Source organism: Papio anubis, chromosome 1 (assembly GCF_008728515.1).
Source record: "Papio anubis isolate 15944 chromosome 1, Panubis1.0, whole genome shotgun sequence".
Taxonomy (NCBI): domain Eukaryota; kingdom Metazoa; phylum Chordata; class Mammalia; order Primates; family Cercopithecidae; genus Papio; species Papio anubis.
In genome coordinates, this window is record NC_044976.1 from 182,931,153 (window position 1) to 182,950,978 (window position 19,826).

Below are 19,826 nucleotides of genomic sequence, written 5' to 3' on the forward strand. Positions count from 1 at the left end.
GTACACAAAGGTTAAACCTTCCTATAAGGGTTTAAAGGATTAACAGATACAAAAGTACTTAGTGTAATCCCTGGCAAATAGTGTGCGTTAAACAGAAATTAGATCCCAGGCCCACATAACCACTTTTTTTTTGAGACAGGGTCTCACTCTGTCACCCAGGCTGGAGGGCAGTGGCATGAGCACGGCTTGTTGCGGCCTCAAACTCTTGTACTCAAGCAATCTTCCCGCCCTCCCACCTCGGCCTTCCAAGTAGCTGAGACTACAGGTGCACATCACCACACCTGGCTAATTTTTTATTTTTTATAGAGATGGAGTCTCATTACGTTGCCCAGGAGTGATCCACCCACCTCGGCCTCCCAAAGTGCTGGGATTACAGGCATGAGCCACCAAGCCCAGCCCCAATCAAATTTTTATTCTCTGAAAGTCTACCACATTTTTTAACTTTCCTAATTTCCACATCACTGACATATATTTCCCAGTTCCAGACCAATAGTGATCCCTTCGATTTCTGGGCTCCCTATACATTCATGCTCTGACGGCCTTTTATTTACTAATAGTTGGGTAAGAAAGGGAGTTGAACTTTGTACATCTTTTCCCTACATTTCTTCTGCCACTCCAGAAAGAAATCTAAAGTCATGTTATAATTTTTTCAAAAGTTCTACTGAGGAATTAAAATAATGTTTAGTACACAAAAGATTTCAGACATTACAAACTTTGGGAATATTCATTGGTAACTAACTCCTCGCAAAAGAATACAAATCACCATCATGATGTTAACCTAATTCAGATTCATACACTCAGAAAACGTTTTTAGAAAATTAACTATACCCTCCAAGCTGTCTTGTGTAGAGAAATAAATAAATAAAAATAATTATGTCACAGAATTGTCACACAAATTATCTCTGTAGATCCCTAGGAAGTCCAAAGGGATCATGAACAACATACATATTTAGTTACTAAGGTAACTAAAATGGCCCAATTCTTTACTTAAAACAGGTGAAAGAAACAATGAGAGATGTATAGAATAGCTGTGGTCTGAAACACTGACACCAAACCCTGGTGAGGATGTGGAGCAACAGGAACTCTCATGCATTGCTGGTAGAAACACAAAATGGTATAGCTACTTTGGAAGATAGTTTAGCAGTTTTTTACAAAATGAAACAACTCTTACCATGTGGTCCAGCAATTATGCTTCTGGTATCTATCCAAATGAGTTGAAAATTTATGTCCACACAAAAACCTGCACATGGATGTTTATAGCAGCTTAATTCACAATTGCCCCAAACTTGGAAGCAACCAAGATGTCGTTCAGTAAGTGAATGGATAATTAAGCTGTGGTACATCTAGACAATGGAATATTATTCAGTGATAAAAACAAATGAACTATCATGCCACAAAAAGATATGTAAAAATCTTAAATGCAGTTTACTAAGTGAAAGAAGCCAATGTGAAAGGGCTTACACACTGTGATTGCAACTATATGACATTCAGGAAAAGGCAAAACTACGGAGACAGTAAAAAGACCAGTGGGTTACCAGGTGTTCCGGGGCAGAGAGGGAAAAATGAGTAGGTAGGACACAGAGGATTTTTAGGGCAGGAAAACTATTCTGTATGATACTATAAACGCAGATTCATGTTAAGTGCTAGAAAAGACTTTAGAGATCTAGTCTGCCCCTCTTATTTTACTGAAGAGACTTCCAAGAGAAGATGATAAAATAAATCTTATATAAAACCCAAGTTAAATCAATCAACCAACTAGCACATGCAGTTTCCCAGATGAAAACTTACCGCTTAGGTTTGAAAACAACTTTCTGTCCTCCTTCAAGTATCAGTAAGGCTTTCAGCTGTGTCCCTTTATAACCCACATCAGCTTTAATGATTTTCTTGGTGGCCATGGCATGCATGATTGCCCCCAGCTCTGGTGTCTCTTCAGGGTACACTTCCCGGGGAACCACCCACTGGGCTGCAATCTCCCAGGGAGACTGCAAGGTATGGTCCAGCTTGGGCGCCAGCTCCACCCGCAAGCCAGTCATCATTCGGTGAAAGGCCCTCTGGTCCTCCCGGTTGGCAGCTGATGTATCTAAGTTGTCAATCAGGAAAACTTTGGTGAAGATAAAAATGACAAGGAGAATTGCTAACAGCACGACTCGCTGCTTTAGCTTCATGTTGACCTCTTTTCCTTCTCCCCTGACCCACTCTTGCTCACTTATTAAGGAGAGCTGGTGGTGATGGTTAGCAAGAAGATTCCATGATTATACACATTGGTCCATTTCTTCACTGATGCACCTTCCACAGTTCCTGCAAGCCCAAATACAAAGCAAAATTTGATCAAAAATTCTGTCCTTCCACCACTGAATCTTTTGCAAGCCTCTAATACATGACTCACCCTTTTAGGCTTGCTAACCTTGAGCTCAAGAAGGTTCAATAATTTAAAATTAACTAGTCTGGAGAGGGACCTAAAGATGGCAGCAGCGGCCCATCTGGAGCAGCTGCTGCAAAGAAGCCAGCCGCAGTGGGAGAGGCATGGCCAGGGCTGCACACTCCATGGAGCTGGCAGGAGCTGGGAACAGGCGGGAGCCCTGCCCTCTTCCAAGTTGTTGGAGCAGGTGCCCCATACTCCTGGGTGCAGCTGCAGCCCCCAGCCACAGCTACACCCACAGGCTCAGAAATGCCACTCCTGCTGCCTGGCCTCTCCCCACTCCCAGCACCCACTCTGGGGTGGAGCAAAATTGTGGCCGAGCCCAGGTGATGCTGTGACCTGGCCAGGTGTACATGTGGTTGGGGCAGTGCTGATACACCAGGCCCCTGCTGTCTCAGCCCACTCTGGACTTTGGGCACCAATGAGCATGGGAGGGAGGCCAAGGGAGGAATGAGGCCGGCTCAGTGTAGGCCTGCAGGCATCCCTTGCTATGAACAGCCTGGGCACTGTGGATGACATGAATGGTGGCAGGAGGCAGGCTCCTGGGCGGAAAGGGGTGGGTTTCCGGTGAAGCCCCACCTTCAAGCCAGGGACGGCCTGAGGCATGGGGGCTCGGCTGTCAGTTCTGGTTAAGAGTCCACAGACCAGAGTGAGAACTTATGGTGCTTTTTCTGGGCCCACCCATGGCCACCCATGGCCAATCAGCACACACTGCCTCTCTTCTGAGCTCATAAAAACCCTGAACTCAGCCAGACTCAAACAGATGTCAGGACAACCTGCATGCAAAAGGGATCTACCTACTGTGGGTCTCCTCTCCACTGAGAGCTAGACACTCATCAGAACGACATGGCTGCAGAAAGAGCTACCCACTTTGGGTCTCCAGAGAGCTGTTCTATTGCTCAATGAAGCTCCTCTCCACCTTGCTCACCCCCCAGTTGTCTGCATACTTCATTCTTTCTGGGCATGGGACAAGAACTTAGGACCTACCAAATGGCGGGACTGAAAGAGCTGTAACGCAAACAGGGCTGAAACACACCCCCTGCTCACCATGTGGTAGGCAATCAGAAAGAGAGAAGAGCTGGGGCCCTTTGGGGAGCTCAGACCTAGGGTCTCCCCGAGCCAGGGCTGTGACGCCCTCTTTGGAGTTCTGAAGTTCCTGGTGTCTCCAAGTTTCTGGATGCCCCCATGTTCCCCCTGTCCGGACGTGGGCACCTGCAGCAGAAGCTGCATGTGATACTCTGGTCCAGCTGCAGCCTCACACAGAACCGGCAGCTGTGCTTATGCCTGCAAATGCCTACCCCACCACAGCAGCCAGAGTGCCTGGCTGTGTGCAGTGGCCAGACCCCGTGCTAGCTTGTCCACACACCCCTCGCTGCTCTGCACCTGGCTTGCCCTTGGCAGGTATGGGATCCAGGCTGGTAGTACGAGCTGAGCACAGCCTGCAAGACTGAGTGGGCAGAACGAGCCCAGTGGGCACGAGCACTATTCAGGCAGAAGGTGCCACGGCCATGGCCACAGAGGTTTCTCACTGGCAAAGTGACACCCCAAGGATCCCGTGACACTAATAAGCAAGAACCACATATACTGAAAATTTTAAAGCAAATATTTCTATTTTAATTGGAATGCAAGCCATCTAGGAGCCATGAGGTTGGCTACACATGCCTAATAACCAAAACAATGAGAAAAAAAACACAACAAAAACAAAAGAGCAAGCTATACATAATTGTTTAACTCTCATTTTTTTTAACTTTCAAAATCCATAAAGGATTTTTGCATATCCCAAACCACCAGTATTTGGTAACTTTCCAATTCTCATTCTGGTAAGACAACAATTCTTAAAAATGCCAGAGGGTGCAGAGGAGAGTAATAGCTGTCTCTGAGTCCAAGTACTCAGCGATCCTGGACGCGTCATATCTGTTGCTCATGTATTTAAATACAACCCCAGACACATATTTCTACTTAGTCCTTCACCAATTATTTTTCAAAATTAAAATACCTGCAAATCATTGATAATCAAAACTGTGTACTTTAAGTAAAGGGAAAAAATATTCCCATACCATCTAGCTATTAGCAGAATATAACCAGAAAACTAATAAAGCCTGGTACTATGGCAACACTACTACATCTGGAATGGTCAGGCACATAACAAGGATATTCATGTCACAGACATAAAGAAGTGCTCCTTCTAGCATGGGGCTGACCACACTCTGGGCAATTCTTAAGTTAAAAGACTCCAAATACAATATTTTTGCAACGGTGTCAAGAACATACAATTCCGTCTCATTTGCATCCTGAGAGGTTGCTTTCTCCTCCATAAGGCCATTGAAAAACATGCACAGGCTTGCTCTGCTCTGTGCCTACAGACAGCACAGCACTGAGGTAAGACAAAGATGACAAGAAGATAACAGGATGTTGCTTCACTCTCCAATTCATTTAACAACTCAAACCATTAATCCAAAAAATAAAACCAATACAAAAAAATAGAGCAAATGATTCAGGCTGAGACACTCCCCCTTAAACATGATACTGCTCCCCTAATAACAGCTGGAAACATACTCAAAAGCAGCCCATCAGAGCAACAATGTATTCTAAAGGCAACACCTTGCAGTGAGCCAGCTGAATGAAGTTTATTCTCAGTGATTAACCACTCCTTTTCTGTTCATTTCATGAAGGAAGCAGAAAGTGAGAGTTAATTTCAAATTCCAATTATCCCCCGCCACCTGTTTTGTTTCATCATCATCTCCCAGGGTAGGCAACACTATTAGCTGAAACAAAGGCAATTCAAGTGCATCTAAAATGTAATTGTGATGGTATCAAGTTTGGTGTGGAACTCAGTAAAACAGTTCCCTGTGATTACTGATAACAGCAGTGCAAGCAGAGAAGATTTCAGAGATTTTTGCTAGTTCTAATGCAACCTAAACCACACAACTTTTTCAAGTACTTGTTCAACGGTACACTTCTCGGGTTGCAGAGATAAAAGGCAATATGGAAATCTAGTTGTATTGACAATCATTTCCTCAGCACCTCCAGATGCAACTAGCTACAAATGCAATACAATTCTGGCACAAAGGGGTCAGCTTAATAGGCTTTTACTTTCTATAGAACATCCTTCAGGACTAAAGTCTGGTTAACCCATAAATTTTTTTTTTCTTTTTTTTGGAGATGGAGTTTCACTTTTGTTCCCCAGGCTGGAATGCAATAGTGCAATCTTGGCTCATCACAACCTCTGCCTCCCGGGTTCAAGTGATTCTCCTGCCTCAGCCTCCCAAGTAGCTGGGATTACAGGCATGCGCCACCACGCCTGGCTAATTTTGTATTTTTAGTAGAGACAGGGTTTCTCCATGTTGATCAGGCTGGTCTTGAACTCCCAATCTCAGGTGATCTGCCCGCCTCGGCCTCCCAAACTGCTGGGATTACAGGCATGAGCCACTGCGCCCGGCCAACCCATAAACTTTTAATGGTATTGCTCATTCATTTAGAATGAAGAAAATCCTCCCCCTCATGCTATATATATATATCCAAACATTTTGCACAAACGTTAGAGCTGTGGTTTTTTTGTTTTGTTTTTAATCATCGATGCAATAAGAAGTTCTAACAGCTCCAAAATTCAGATAAGGAAAACAGTCCAATTCCACAATCCAAGTTTGTCCTTTTAAGTTTTGAAACTTATTTCAAAACTTCTCCTTTTGAAGAGGCCTCAGAAGAACACATTCATCAATTCAGGGCCACAAACAATTCACTCACTCAGGTTAGAAATTTACATTAAGGGAACTGGCTGGGGGCAGTGCCTCATGCCTGTAATCCCAACACTTTGGGAGGCCGAGGCGGGGGGATCACCTAAGGTCAGGAGTTCAAGACCAGCCTGGACAACACACAAATTAGCTGGACGTGGTGGTGAGCACCTGTAATCCCAGCTACTCAAGAGGCTGAGGCAGGAGACAATCGCTTGAACCCGGGAGACAGAGGTTGCAGTGAGCTGAGACCGTGCCACTGCACTCCTGCCTGGGTGACAGAGCAACGCTCTGTCTCACAAAATACATAAATAAATAAATAAATAAATAAATAAATAAATATAAAGACAGAAAGAAATCAAGTAAGCAAGCAAGAAAGAGATTTATATTAAGGGAACTGAAGGGTTCAATTGTATTATTTCACTATTTACTTCTGCAGAGTCTAAGTGAGGGCAGCTTAAAAAAAAAAGTGACTAAACAAGTTTTCATGTTTGTGATTATAGTCACCACATCCTGGTAGAATGAGTAACAGTGCAATTTGTCATTGTTCTTTATAACCATCTTTCATTTCCACAGCCACCAACTTCAGTGCTCATCACCTTCCTTTGGACCACAGAAAGAACTGATGCCTGAGCCTCCAGGTTCTCCAATCCAGCCTAAATAATGCAGCCAAAATCATTTTTCAAATCACTCAACGACCTCTGATTCTAGATTCCTTGGCAAGGCATTAAAGCTGTATCCTAAATAGCTTCCAATCTAGACATCAATCCCATTGTTCCTCTTCTCAGCTTTAGCCATAAGGGATCAACTGAACATGCCGTGGTCCTCCTCTTGATGTGTAGGTGCCCTTTGGTTCTGTCATTCCTTACACTGTAGTCCCTCAAAATTCCTCTTTCTCTTACCCTTTCTTCCAATCTCCTCCTCATAAAGTCTAAGCCTCCTTTTAAGGCTTATCTCCAAGGCCATCTCTAAGACAATTTTTGGTCCCTCCTGAACTCTTAAAGTCACTTCTCCCTCCTTTCGGCCAGTACTTAACTACATTTGGCCTTGTATAATAGCTTATTGTATATAGTTCTTAATTCTCCTTTCAGAATCTTGGCTCCTTAGAATGATCCCCTTCACTCCTTTATATGTGAGAGAGGAGAAAGTATCCAAGACAGGGTTTTCACGACACATAATCTTTCCTTTTTAATTTGGGACAAGGAGCATACTATATTCTGCAAACTGGACTTTTCCAAAGATTCCGCATTTCAGACACTAAGGAAATAAAAGCAAATTCACTGTGTATATTCAAACTATTCACAAAAACCTCACTAACATTCCCAGAAGAATGTGCCTGCTCTATATCACACCCTCAGCTCCTCCAATAAATGCTTCAAACAGTGCAACAATGTCCAGTTATATTACGGTCATTTATTTTAATGTTTCTGTTATGCAGAACAGAAACTACCTCAAAGAACAAATAAACTCAAGGTAATAACATAACTTCAAAAGTGTTAAATATTAAAAAGGCAGTACAAATGGCATAACTGTAAATAGTTTTCACATGAAAAGCTGGCATAAACTCCTAACCTGGAGTTCTGGAAAGCAGACCTTTATAAGGAATTTTCCTACTGAACCCTGGTTTCAGCCTTAGCGCCATCAGCTACATGAGGCTTGCTACGGAGGATAATTTACTTATTTACTTTCTTTTTTTATTTTGAGACAGAGTCTCGCTCTATCGCCCAGGCTAGAGTGCAGTGGTGCTATCTCGGCTCACTGCAACCTCCACCTCCTGGGTTCAAGCAATTGTCCTGCCTCAGCCTCCCAAGTAGCTGGGATTACAGGTGTGAGCCACCACACCCGGCTAAGTTTCGTATTTTTAGTAGAGACGGGGTTTTGCCATGTTGGGCAGGCTGGTCTTGAACTCCTGACCTCAAGTGATCTGCCCACCTCGGCCCCCCAAAGTGCTGGGATTACAGGTGTGAGCCACCATACCCAGCTGGCTAATTCACTTTCATTCTACACACACACACACACACACACACACACACACACACACACACACACATCCTTCTCATTTGATAAATATCGTATAAGGGCAAACTTAAGACTATTAAGTTGTTTTCTGAGAAGAGATATAGATCCCACAGAAAAAAAGTGAGGTCTTAATGTAAAGTCTTCTTTCAAGAATCTCCTCTCCGGTCCATGCCTCCAAGATGACAAAGAAAACAAGGAACAAAGATCATGTCAAAAATGGCCACAGCCACGTGCAACCTATTTGCTGCATGAACTGTGCCTGATGTGTGCCCAAGGACAAGGCCATTAAGAAATTCATCATTCAAAATACAGTGGAGGCCACAGCAGTCAGGGACATTTCTGAAGAAGCGTCTTTGATGCCTGTATGCTTCCCAAGCTGTTTGTGAAGCTACTTTACTGTTTGAGTTGTGCAATTCACAGCAAAGTAATCAGGAATCAATCTCATGAAGCCCACAAGGACCGAACACCTCTACCTGGATTTAGACCTGTGGGTTCTGCCCCACGACCCCCACCAAAGCCTGTGTAAGGAGCTGAGTCCTTAAAGACTGAAGACAGACCATTCTCTGGAGAAAAATAAAATGGAAATTGTACTTAAAAAAAATCTGGCTGATGGTGGAGGAACATTTACAGAAAAGCATGTTGGTGTGGGGGTCTACAGATCATGTGATAAATCTCATTGTATGTGGCTGCTGAGGAACATGAGAACACCTGGCCTTAACACTTACTACCTTACTAGAGAGTCCTACAAGCCACCAATGAGATTCCAAGCCTTATTAGAAGTATCCCCTTGAATTGCCCTTTGATTAAGTGACAAGCTCACAATACTACCTCTGAGGTCATAGAGAAGAAATAAATACCAACCTCTGCTCATAGCAACTAAAAGTGAAAGCTATGGTAAAAGTAAACATAAGTTTCACTTTTTGTGTTTCTAATTTAACGATCAAATGAGGTTCTTATGATTTAAGCAGAATGTAACATGCCTTGTAAACATAAAGCACCACAAGGGAAATGTTCGGTAAGAATGTTTCAAGCAGAAGACTAATAACAAAGGAGATCTGAGGCAAAGGGGTGGGATTTCCTAACTGGTATAGAATTATATTTATGCACACAATCTCTTTGCCCTTGATCCTGAGTAGGAACTACAAGGATCTTTTTACAAAATTCTTTGGTAATTGTTGGTTTCAGTAAAACTCTGAAGGTTTGGTAAGTATAGGAGGTAAGACTTGAATTTAAGTTTTTTGTTGACTGTCTACAAAGACAGACACTAACAATTTCTCCTATCAAGAGGTGGAGTCAGGGCCAAACACACTGGTTTACACCTGTAATCCTAGCACTTTGGGAGGCTGAGGCAGAAGGATTGCTTGAGCCCAGGAATTCGAGACCAGCCTGGGTAACACAGCGAGACGCTGTCTCTATTATTTAAAAAAAAAAAAAAAAGAGAGAGAGAGAGACAGAGAGAGAGGTGGAGTCTGTTTTTCCTCCCTGTGAATCTGGGCTGGCTTTGTAACTTGCTCTGACAACAGAATGTTGTGGAAGTGACTGCGTGCCAGTTCTGGGCCTTGGCCTTAAGAGATCTAGCAGCTTCTACTTTCACGGGATCTAGCTACCATGTAAAGAAGCTCAAGCTAAGACTACCAAATGACAAGTGATCTATATGGAGAGAGAGGTCCAGCCAACCCTTGGCTATCCTGGGCACCCCAGCTGAAGTGCCAGACATGAAGATGACACTTTCAAGGACATTCCAGTCCCAGTTGTGGTCTGGCAGAATACAGTCACTGTTGTGACCCCAGCCTATATGATGTGAGCAGGAACATGTGAGACCAGATGACCTATAAAATTATAAAAAATAACAGGCCAGGCACGGTGGCTCACACCTGTACTCCCAGTACTCTAGGTGGGAGGCCAAGGTGGGCAGATCACCTGAGGTCAGGAGTTTGAGACCAGCCTGGCCAACATGGTGAAACCCCATCTCCACTAAAATACAAAAAATGAGCCAGGCATGGTGGCTCACGCCTGTAGACCCAGCTACTCGAGAGGCTGAGGCAGGAGAATCGCTTGAACCCAGGAGGCGGAGGTTGCAGTGAGTCAACATCACGCCATTGCACTCCAGCCTGGTGACAGAGCAAGAGTCTGTCAAAGAGAGGAGAGGGGAGGAGAGAGGAGGGCAGGGGAGGGGAGGGGAGGAGAACGAACAAATCATTGTCTTAAGCCACTATTATTTTGAGGTAGTCCGTAAAACCCAACATTCTCACATCTCTTCTGCCCCCATCAACTCCTTTTGGGGATACTAAAAATACCAGGGGAGAAGACATAGGGAAATAAATTATGTGACTAAAAACAATTATCTCAGGGAGGGGGTAATCACTAAATTAACCATTAAGTACAAATAAAAATTGATTTGATATATTGTTAGGTCATATTTGTAAATGATTATTAACGGCTTCTGAGGAGCGATATACTTGTTATAAAAGTCATATGTCATTTATGTTTTTCTGTCTTCATTGTATATATTTAGAAAGATACATAATTAACAAAGTCTCTTAAAGGCATCACAAGAAGAAATATATTCTCAACTGGATCATTTACTAAAATCCACTTGCATACTTCAGAGCCCTACTTAGACTTAAAGCACAGAGCAATCAAGGCTAACCTGACACATTCACACATCGACACAAGTCTGGTTTATAAAGCCTAACTTCTATACTTCGGCCAAAGCATAAATAGCAAAAAGCACATCTTTAAGTGCAAAAAAGGTTAGACACACACACGCTTTTACCGTGGACTGTCTGGTATACTGTCCTTTTGATTTTTAACTAGCAGTGACAGTAGGGTACTGTGCATATTATTAGGTGTTACGAATTTACATCCCCTGTTCCCTAGAAATAAATGTAGTCTCTCCTGACAGTTAGTGGCAGTGATAAGTAAAATTAACAGCATTCAAAAATCTTTTAGTATTGTGTGACAGTCAAGATGTCCAGAAAGTCAAAACCTCCAATATAAAACAGCATTAAGTGTTTATTATCTCAGTAAATGCTGAGTACCCTGGGAAAACCAGCCCACTCCTGCTTTGCTGCCTGCCACAACAGCACGCTATTCTTCCTTTCATCTTCACATGAGGGTCTTCAACTAAAAATAAAAACTAATACCAAGTAATAGCATTAATCAGTATCTACAGATATGTTTTCTTCCTTTCTCTGCTAATTCTCCATTCAAGAAATAGCTTCTTAATTCACCTTTTTATTTTAAATATAAGCTTTCTGTAGCAGAGGGGTTAAAGCATGTCCTCTGGATTCAGAATGCTGGATGCTTCCTTTACCACCTAATGTGGGTCTTGGGAAAGAGATTTAACTTCTGACCTCTCTGGGTCTCAGTTTCTGCATATAAAAAAAATGAAACAAGAATACTATTACCTAACTCACAGGGTTGTTAAAAATGAATGAGCCAGCTACTCTGGAGGCTGAGGTTGCAGTGAGCCAAGATCATGCCACTGCACTCCAGCCTGGGCGACAGAGCAAGATCCTGTCTCAAAAAAAAAAAAAAGATTGAGATCTCTACATGTATTGTGCTAAGATTAGTGCCTGGATGACCCACAGCAATCACTTGTTAGTCATTATCACCATACCAAAACACAAAGATGACCTCCTGAGAGGAGAAAAATGACAAAGAAAACCCTCATTGGAATCAATACACCATAATGTTGTCTTCTTGGTTACATAGTGAGGGGCCAAATCCACATATTGCATTACTAAGAGTTTAGTAGTAATTAGTAGTCTTGTATTTCTGAACCAAATCCTTGCCTAAATTTGAGAAGTAGATAAGACTATGCAAATAGATATCTTCAGAGTGAGTGTCATGCAAAGCAGAAGACTGGGAGGCTGTCACGAATTTGGCCAACCTGTTTCTCTTCTCTACAAAGTTCAATTCTACCACATTCAATGTAACTGAAACAGATGGGAAGCATGAACTTTTCCCATTTCACAAAAAAAGGCTAAAATAGAACGCCTTTCACAACTGTTTTCAGTTTGGAAAATTAGTTCTGTGTTTTAAAGATGACAGCTTTTCATGTGCTAAAGCCCTTAAGATAAGCCTTAAGAGTAATTTAAGAGTACAGGTATACAAAATCTAATTCTCACATAATCCAAATTGGTCCAAGTGTCAGGTTTTCCTTACTGTTTTCACTTCCATTTAAACATTTATTTACATCTGTAAACTCAGAATCCCTTATGTGAAATTCTCTAACAAGTTCCCTCTGAAGGAAGGAAACTAAGACCATCACCAGGCATTAATGAAGCATTAAGGTAGTCTTTCTTGCTAGATGTGAAAGTACAAATGAAATAGGCAGTAACTGAATAATTTCAATAAGTAAACTGAAAAAAAAAATAAATCCCTGCAACCTGTCCCATTTAAATCTTGATTTAGGGCAACGCTCTTCCGTGAAAAATGAAAAGAAAAAAACTTTAGCTCATACTGCTGGCAAGTTCTGTTCTAAAAAACCCACACACACAGTAATCTTGACACTACGTGGAAATGAGTAACAATTTGCATTTTCCTTTAAATAAACCAGGTATAATGAAACTTCCCAAGTTCCAGGTATTTCACAGCTCAACTGTCAGTATAGAACCACCATTTAAGGCTAGATCATAGAAGGTAATTCCTGCATAGTGCTGAAATACAGAATTACAAATAAAACAACATTTTCCTTCAGCTTTTCATATGCTTTCCATCTTTAGTGTTCAATTCATTACAGTTCTTGGAAAACCACATAAACTTTATACAACAATAGACCTCGCATTTTTAGCCTTATATTCTATGGTATGTCAAGCTGACAGCCCACACAGATCACTTTCAGAAACAGTAGAACCTCAAACAGATCTGTGCTGAAATTACAGCTAGGTGGCTCCAAGCATGATCCCTCTGTTATAATATGAACACACATACACACACACAGTTTTTTTTTTTTTTTTTTGGCACATCTGTCTCTTTTAATATACTGTGAGTTTTTTGAGGATGGGATAGATTTTATTCATGTTTTGTACTTCCAAGTAACTTAGCACAGTGCAGGGCCTGTAAGAGGTATCTGATAAGTGTTTGTGGAATAAAAGGAGAGAAGGGCAAGGGAGAAAGACCTTTAGGGTTATAAGAATTTCTTTTAAACTGGCAACTCTCTGGTTTAAAGACTGCCTCTTTCAGAGACATGGGGAAATAAGTCCTACAATGAATTCAGGCATACAGTATATAAAAGATGCAGAAATATCGAATATGTATACCAATTATATGCACTCAATTTAAAGTTGCCACCTTCTGTATATCCTGCTTCCACCTTTCAAGGCCACCGCTATTGCCAACCTGGTTCCTATTATTGGCTGGGATTGAGAGTAAGGACAATTTGGAAATGCTAAAAGGAAGAAAGGAGGTTGTCTAACACACTGCCCAAGGATGATACAAGACAGGGCTGAAATCAGATCTTCAAATATTATTGGCAGTGCTTTCCAAAACAAGAATCCACACGAGTAAGTACTTTCATATTATTTTGGTTTTTTTCTACAGAAAGAACTACAGGAACATAAATGCACCTATACAGAGCACAAGTTCACAATCTACACCAACGATAAGAAACAAACAAAAAAGGTCTCTGGGCAACAAAAACAGTGGTTACAAAGTTCATACCCTAATACTCGGAGAAGAGCAGGTAGAACATAACTAAGCCTATTTAGCTGCTTTACATTCAATGTCAGGAAGCTCCTACTCCACAGATAAGAAGCTGCAAATTTATTTTAATTTTTAATTTTAATTTTTTTTATTTTTTTATTATTATTATACTTTAAGTTCTAGGGTACATGTGCATAACGTGCAGGTTTGTTACATATGTATACTTGCGCCATGTTGCTGTGCTGCACCCATCAACTCGTCAGCACCCATCAACTCGTCAGCACCCATCAACTCATCATTTACATCAGGTATAACTCCCAATGCAATCCCTCCCCCCTCCCCCCTCCCCATGATAGGCCCCGGTGTGTGATGTTCCCCTTCCCAAGTCCAAGTGATCTCATTGTTCAGTTCCCACCTATGAGTGAGAACATGCGGTGTTTGGTTTTCTGTTCTTGTGATAGTTTGCTAGAAGCTGCAAATTTAAAAGAGGGCAGCAGGGATACTAACAGTAGCAAAAGAGCAGCTTTCCACCACCGAAAGAAGACACAGACTGACAACTGAATCCTACTCAAGTAGATTCAATAATTCAAAAACCAGAGAGGACAACCTACATTTTTAAATCATCTCAGAGCCTCACTCAACTACTGCCAGTCTGCTAGTAACAATAACCAAAGCATATAATACATTGTAAAAATTTTTCCACAAAAGGTATAACTAAAAAAAATTTTCGCATATAATACCTTATTTCCCAACATTATTAGGTAAATGAGGCATTGCTATGTATATAAAGCGGAAAGTTAACATTTGAGAGCATGGAATGATAGACTTCACTGCCTCCCTCTGTACTTGGTTCTGTCCTCTTTACACATTCATAATTTCATATTCCTTGACCTGCCTTTATAACATGCCCAAGTTAGCACCCTCTTCTCTAAAGGGGTTATCTTGCCAGAAAGTACAGACCTTAAACATTCACCAAAGTTCAAGGTCTCTTTTCTGCATCAGCTTACATTTTTCTTATCTCGTACTGGGATGACAGATGCACCCCCCAGATTCTTTACATCGGAGATAGGCATTTCTTCTCTTGTTTTTGATAAGAAAGACCAAATCAGAAGTGAGATCTTTGCATTATGTTCTCTTCTAGGCAGCTCGAGCAGTCATGTTGACATTATAAGTTAGTCAGAAGCTCGTTTCAATAGCAAAGTAAGCTTCTGTTCTGCAGCCCAGGCCTATGTTAATGAATTCATTAGTACTTGGGGTTACAGCGACAGCTGAAGGAAAACAGGAAGATATATGTAGGTGTAGAAGAAGGAACTGCTGGAGAAGTACTCTAAGAAGGGAAAACTCCCCTCTTCCACCTTCAAAGTAAGGGACAAGGGCAGTCAGGTCAATGCTATTGGCATGCCCATTACCAAGAGCTCTAAGTTCTTCTATTAATGCAAAAACGCTGGCTATCAATCCAACTGCCCAATTAGCCTAGCCAGAACAGACTGCAGGAGCAATGTTGTGAAGCTGCACCTGACTGGAACCTACACAGGCTACTCCCAGGCTGCAGGTGGCTCAGAACACCATATAATCACAGAAGCAAATAACACACCTCTACAGCATGTTTTGAACAGTAATCTGAAACACATTTTCTAGGCTTTTTTTCTTTTGACAAAAAGAGAAACTAAACAATTTAGTATGTACATTAGAATATTTCCCCTTCCCTCATACTGTTGTCCATTTATTCATTCAACTGACAAATATTTATTGTACACCTTCTACATACAGGCACTGTCAGGTGCAGAGAGAAAAATACACAAGATACACAGATTACTGTAACAATTACAAGCAACTGCAGGGCCTCATTGTAACTGTGCTCCCCATCCCAATCCACAAACCACCCGGCACTCAGTCCCAGAAGGACCTGACATTCAGATTTGGAAGACAGTCTCCTTTGTTTTTTTGGTTGTTTTTTGAGATGGAGTCTCGCTCTGTCACCAGGCTGGAGTGCAGTGATGCAATCTTGGCTCACTGCAACCTCTGCCTCCTGGGTTCAAGCGATTCTCCTGCCTCAGCCTCCTGAGTAGCTGGGACTACAGGTGTGCACCACACGCATAGCCACTTTTTTGGCTTTAGTAGAGATGGGGTTTCACCATGTTACTGTGGGATGACCCCAATCTCTTGATCACAATCCGCCTGCCTTGGCCTCCCAAAGTGCTGGGATTACAGGTGTGAGCCACCGCACCCGACCAACTGTCTTTTTATGTATTCTTACAGAATACGAAGAATGCCCTCCTGCTTCTGTTATGAGATTGTGGCAATCACCAAGAGACAACCTCTGTGGTTAGCTTTTATTTTATAATCTTTTATATCATGGAATTATTTTTATGTTAAATTGATAAATTCTGACTTTTAGTTCATTCCCTCTTGATTTCCATTTGCAGACTCTGTTCTCTCACACACAACCTTAAAGTTTCTGCTTCTTATCTCTTCTGAATTTTAAATCTCTAAATGAAATTTTCTGTTCCTTTACTTTCAGGGCAGACTTCAGTTTCCTTAAGCACTTTTATGTGTGTCTACCATTTCAATTGGCGTGAAAATCCTAAAACTAAAGGCTGTCTCTTGGTGACTGCCACAATCTCATAACTGAAGCAGGAGGGCGTTCTTTGTATTCTGTAAGAATACATAAAAAGACAGTTGGTCCGGGGCAGTAGTCACACCTGTAATCCCAACACTTTGGGAGGCCGAGGCAGGCGGATCATGGTCAAGAGATCGAGACCATCCTACAACACGGCTAAACCCCGCCTCTACTTAAAATAAAAATTAGCTAGCGTAGGAAAATGTACAGTTGTAGTCCCAGCTACTCAGGGGAGGCTGAGGTAGAAGAATCGCTTTGAACCCAGGAGTGAGGTATTGCAGTGAGCCAAGATTGCATCACTGCACTCCAGCCTGGTCACAGAGCGAGACTCCATCTCAAAACAACCAAAAAAACAAAGGAGACTGTCTTCTGAATCTGAATGTCAGGTCCTTCTGGGACTACGTGCCAGGTGGTTTTGTGGATTGGGATGGGGAGCACAGTTACAATGAGGTCCCGTATTGCTTGTAATTGCTTTCAAGAAGCAATCTGTGTATCTGTGTATTTTTCTCTCTGCACCTGACAGTGCCTGTATGTAGAAGGTGTACAATAAATATTTGTCAGTTGAATGAATAAATGGACAACAGTATGAGGGAAGTAAGTTATCTCAATGTACATACCCAAATTGTTTAGTTTCTCTTTTTGTCAAAAGAAAAAAAGCCTAGAAAATGTGTTTCAGATTACTGTTCAAAACATGCTGTAGAGGTGTGTTATTTGCTTCTGTGATTATATGGTGTTCTAAGCCACCTGCAGCCTGGGAGTAGCCTGTGTAGGTTCCAGTCAGGTGCAGCTTCACAACCTTGCTCCTGCAGTCTGTTCTGGCTAGGCTAATTGGGCAGCTGGATTGATAGCCAGTGTTTTTGCATTAATAGAAGTATCTGGCTTTAGGGTTTTACACCAATGAAATGATAGACACACAAAGTGTAGGAAGCTGAAGTCTGCCCTGAAAGTAAAGGAACAGAAAATTTCATTTAGGAATTTAAAATTCAGAAGAGATAAGAAGCAGAAACTTTAAGGCTGTGTGAAAGGGCTGGAATCTACAAATGGAAATCGAGAGAATGAACTAAAAGTCAAGAAAGTATCAATTTAACACAAAATAATTCCATGATATAAAAGATCATAAAAATAAAGATGATAGAAACAGTGATTTCTTTTTCTCTAATCTTAAGAACCAAAAAGAAAAGCAGGGCATGTGTTTTCTAGCTTCCATTAATTCACCAAAACATAGCTATTGTTCTGCTAGTTCTAGAGAAACGAATAGCGCGTACCAATGTCACATTTTCACCAGCCAGAAAAGAAATGCTGTGAACTCCAAGACGTCTTGATCATCTTTAACCTGTATCCATATTTATCACTGCACTTTATCATCAGTGGGGCTGAGAGTCTGAATTATTACACTTGTGTGTGCCTTTTTAATTCTCCTTTGATAAGCAATTTCAAATGGGAAAGGGACTCCTGCTGACTGATTCCATCGTACGGTTCTAGAGGCCAAAGTCCAACATCTTTGCAAACTTTAGAAAAGTTATTAATAGAAAACATTGATTTTAAATCTCCCTGAGATTGGCTATGAGTCTGGGCAAATAATTTAGCATCTTCACCATTTGTACCTCAGTTTCTCAAAGACAGTCGTGATAACAAATCCTATTTGAGGAACTGCTCTAAGCTTAGCTCAAAGATCCTGCATAAACTCAAATGTTTGTAATACATAAGCACAGAGATCCCTAACCAGATTTTTAGAAATCAACGCCAGTGAAATTTATGCAAGAATTTACAATGCAAGAAGGATAGGCGTGGCTAATAAATGGCAATCTTAACTTGTACCAGATTATAGATTTATAAAGTCCTACAATTTAAAGGCTAAAGGCTAAAAAAACCCCACATTCCTACTTCACTTCCAAGTGAGAAATCAAACCTCCAGAGGGAAGCTGGCTGGGTGGGGAAGATGCTGATATCTGGCACTAGACCCAAGTCGCAATACCAAGCAACTCTCATTTTCCCAAATTAGAAACTCCTTATGTCCATCCCAATGATGGTATGGCCTTTAAAAGGACTAATAATTCCATAAAGACTAACCAAGCCCTGTTACCCCTACTTTCCCTCCAATTCATCCTTCTACCCCTTGTCTTCCTATCCGGAGACTGGCAGGTTAAAAGAAGTCAGATCAGAATGAATCTCTTATCAGAACCCACAATCAAGGACGCAGCTCGACAACTATTCACATTCATCATTAAGGGCAACGTATCGGTCCGCTCTTAATCGCGGGGCCGTCACACCCGGAAATGAAATCTCAAGCGCAGCCCACTGAGGGCTAACATAGCATTCCTTAAGTTGTGCCCTTCTGCGAGCGCCCGGCGCACGACCCCAAGAGACCGCGGGCCGCGGGTACGGTTGCCCCGCCTCCCGCCTCCCGCCTCCGGCCTGCAGGTCACTCGCGCTTCCTGGCCACGAGGCGGGCCCAGCAAAGACCCCGTGAGGGCGCGTTCCCTGGGCTGTCGCAACGGGCGCTCCGGGAAACACAAGAGAGACACCGGGGCCAATCGCCTCTGGAGACCGCGGAAGGGGACGAGAGATGGTCACTAGAAGGACCCCCGGCAGCCTGAGGCGGCCCCAGGTGGGGCCCGCGCCTCAGGTGGGCCAGGGAGGTGGCGGCCGAGGCCGCGTCCCTTCAGCCGCGACCGCAGGCAGCGACGCGCGGCCCGAGCGGGTCTCCTAGGAAGCCTCGGGCCCTCGCCTGGGACCCGCCCGCGGCCACTTGGGGACGGCTCAGGGCACCGGTGCCCGGCCCCTCAGGGAGGCGCCCCGCCCCCGGGCGGCCCCAGCCCAGCGCGCGCCACGCACCGCGCCCCGCCCGCGTGCCGGTCCGCATTTTCCCGCCCGCCGCGCCGTGGGCGGGGGTCGCGCGCCCTCCCCCGCCCCCAAGCCACTCACCTGTCGGGCCCTAGGCTAGCTCCATGGCCGCCCGCGCGGTGCGGTGCGGCGCGGGCCCGGCCGCCCCCGCCGCCTCCGGGGAGGGGCAGCCCCACGCCGCGCTCACCGCCCCCAGCCGCCGCCGCTACTGCGGCTCCCGCCCACCCCCGGCCCGGCCATTCCCAGGCCACCTCTCCCCGCGCAGAGCGGCAGTCCCACACCCACCCCCCGCCTCCGCGGCCCCCGACTGTTGGTACCGTCCTAGCGTAACGCCTGCCCCGCGGCCAATCCCAGCGCTCGCTCGGCGCGGCCCCGCCCCTGCCCCAGTAGGCGGCCCCTACCGGACCCGCGCCGGACGGCCCCCCTTAACCTCTTCCGTACCAGGCCCCTCGGCTTAACTCCCTCGGCGCCGGCGCCGGTGCCGGTCTCTACACCTCTCGGCCGCGCCGCCCCGCCCGCTTACATAAACTGGCCTCTCGCTTCT

General features: G+C 43.7%; 1 protein-coding gene and 1 pseudogene across 2 annotated transcripts in view; one reads left to right on the forward strand and one right to left on the reverse strand.

Annotated features, from left to right (window-relative positions):
* The window catches only part of FAM20B (FAM20B glycosaminoglycan xylosylkinase), a 49,186-nt gene extending 29,703 nt beyond the window's left edge, over positions 1 to 19,483 (reverse strand). Inside the window, exons 1-2 of one of the 2 annotated variants that reach the window (XM_003893465.4) lie at positions 19,364 to 19,483; positions 1,789 to 2,298 (exon numbers count right to left, since the gene is read on the reverse strand). In XM_003893465.4, coding sequence (XP_003893514.1) covers positions 1,789 to 2,165 — 377 coding nt within the window. In that variant the 5' untranslated portion in view covers positions 2,166 to 2,298; positions 19,364 to 19,483. Of the gene's footprint in view, positions 1 to 1,788; positions 5,619 to 19,363 lie in introns of those variants that run through there. The other variant, XM_017951862.3, reaches the window with a different exon arrangement.
* Positions 8,349 to 9,161, forward strand: LOC116271282 (annotated as a pseudogene).
* Positions 19,484 to 19,826: the final 343 nt, after the last annotated feature.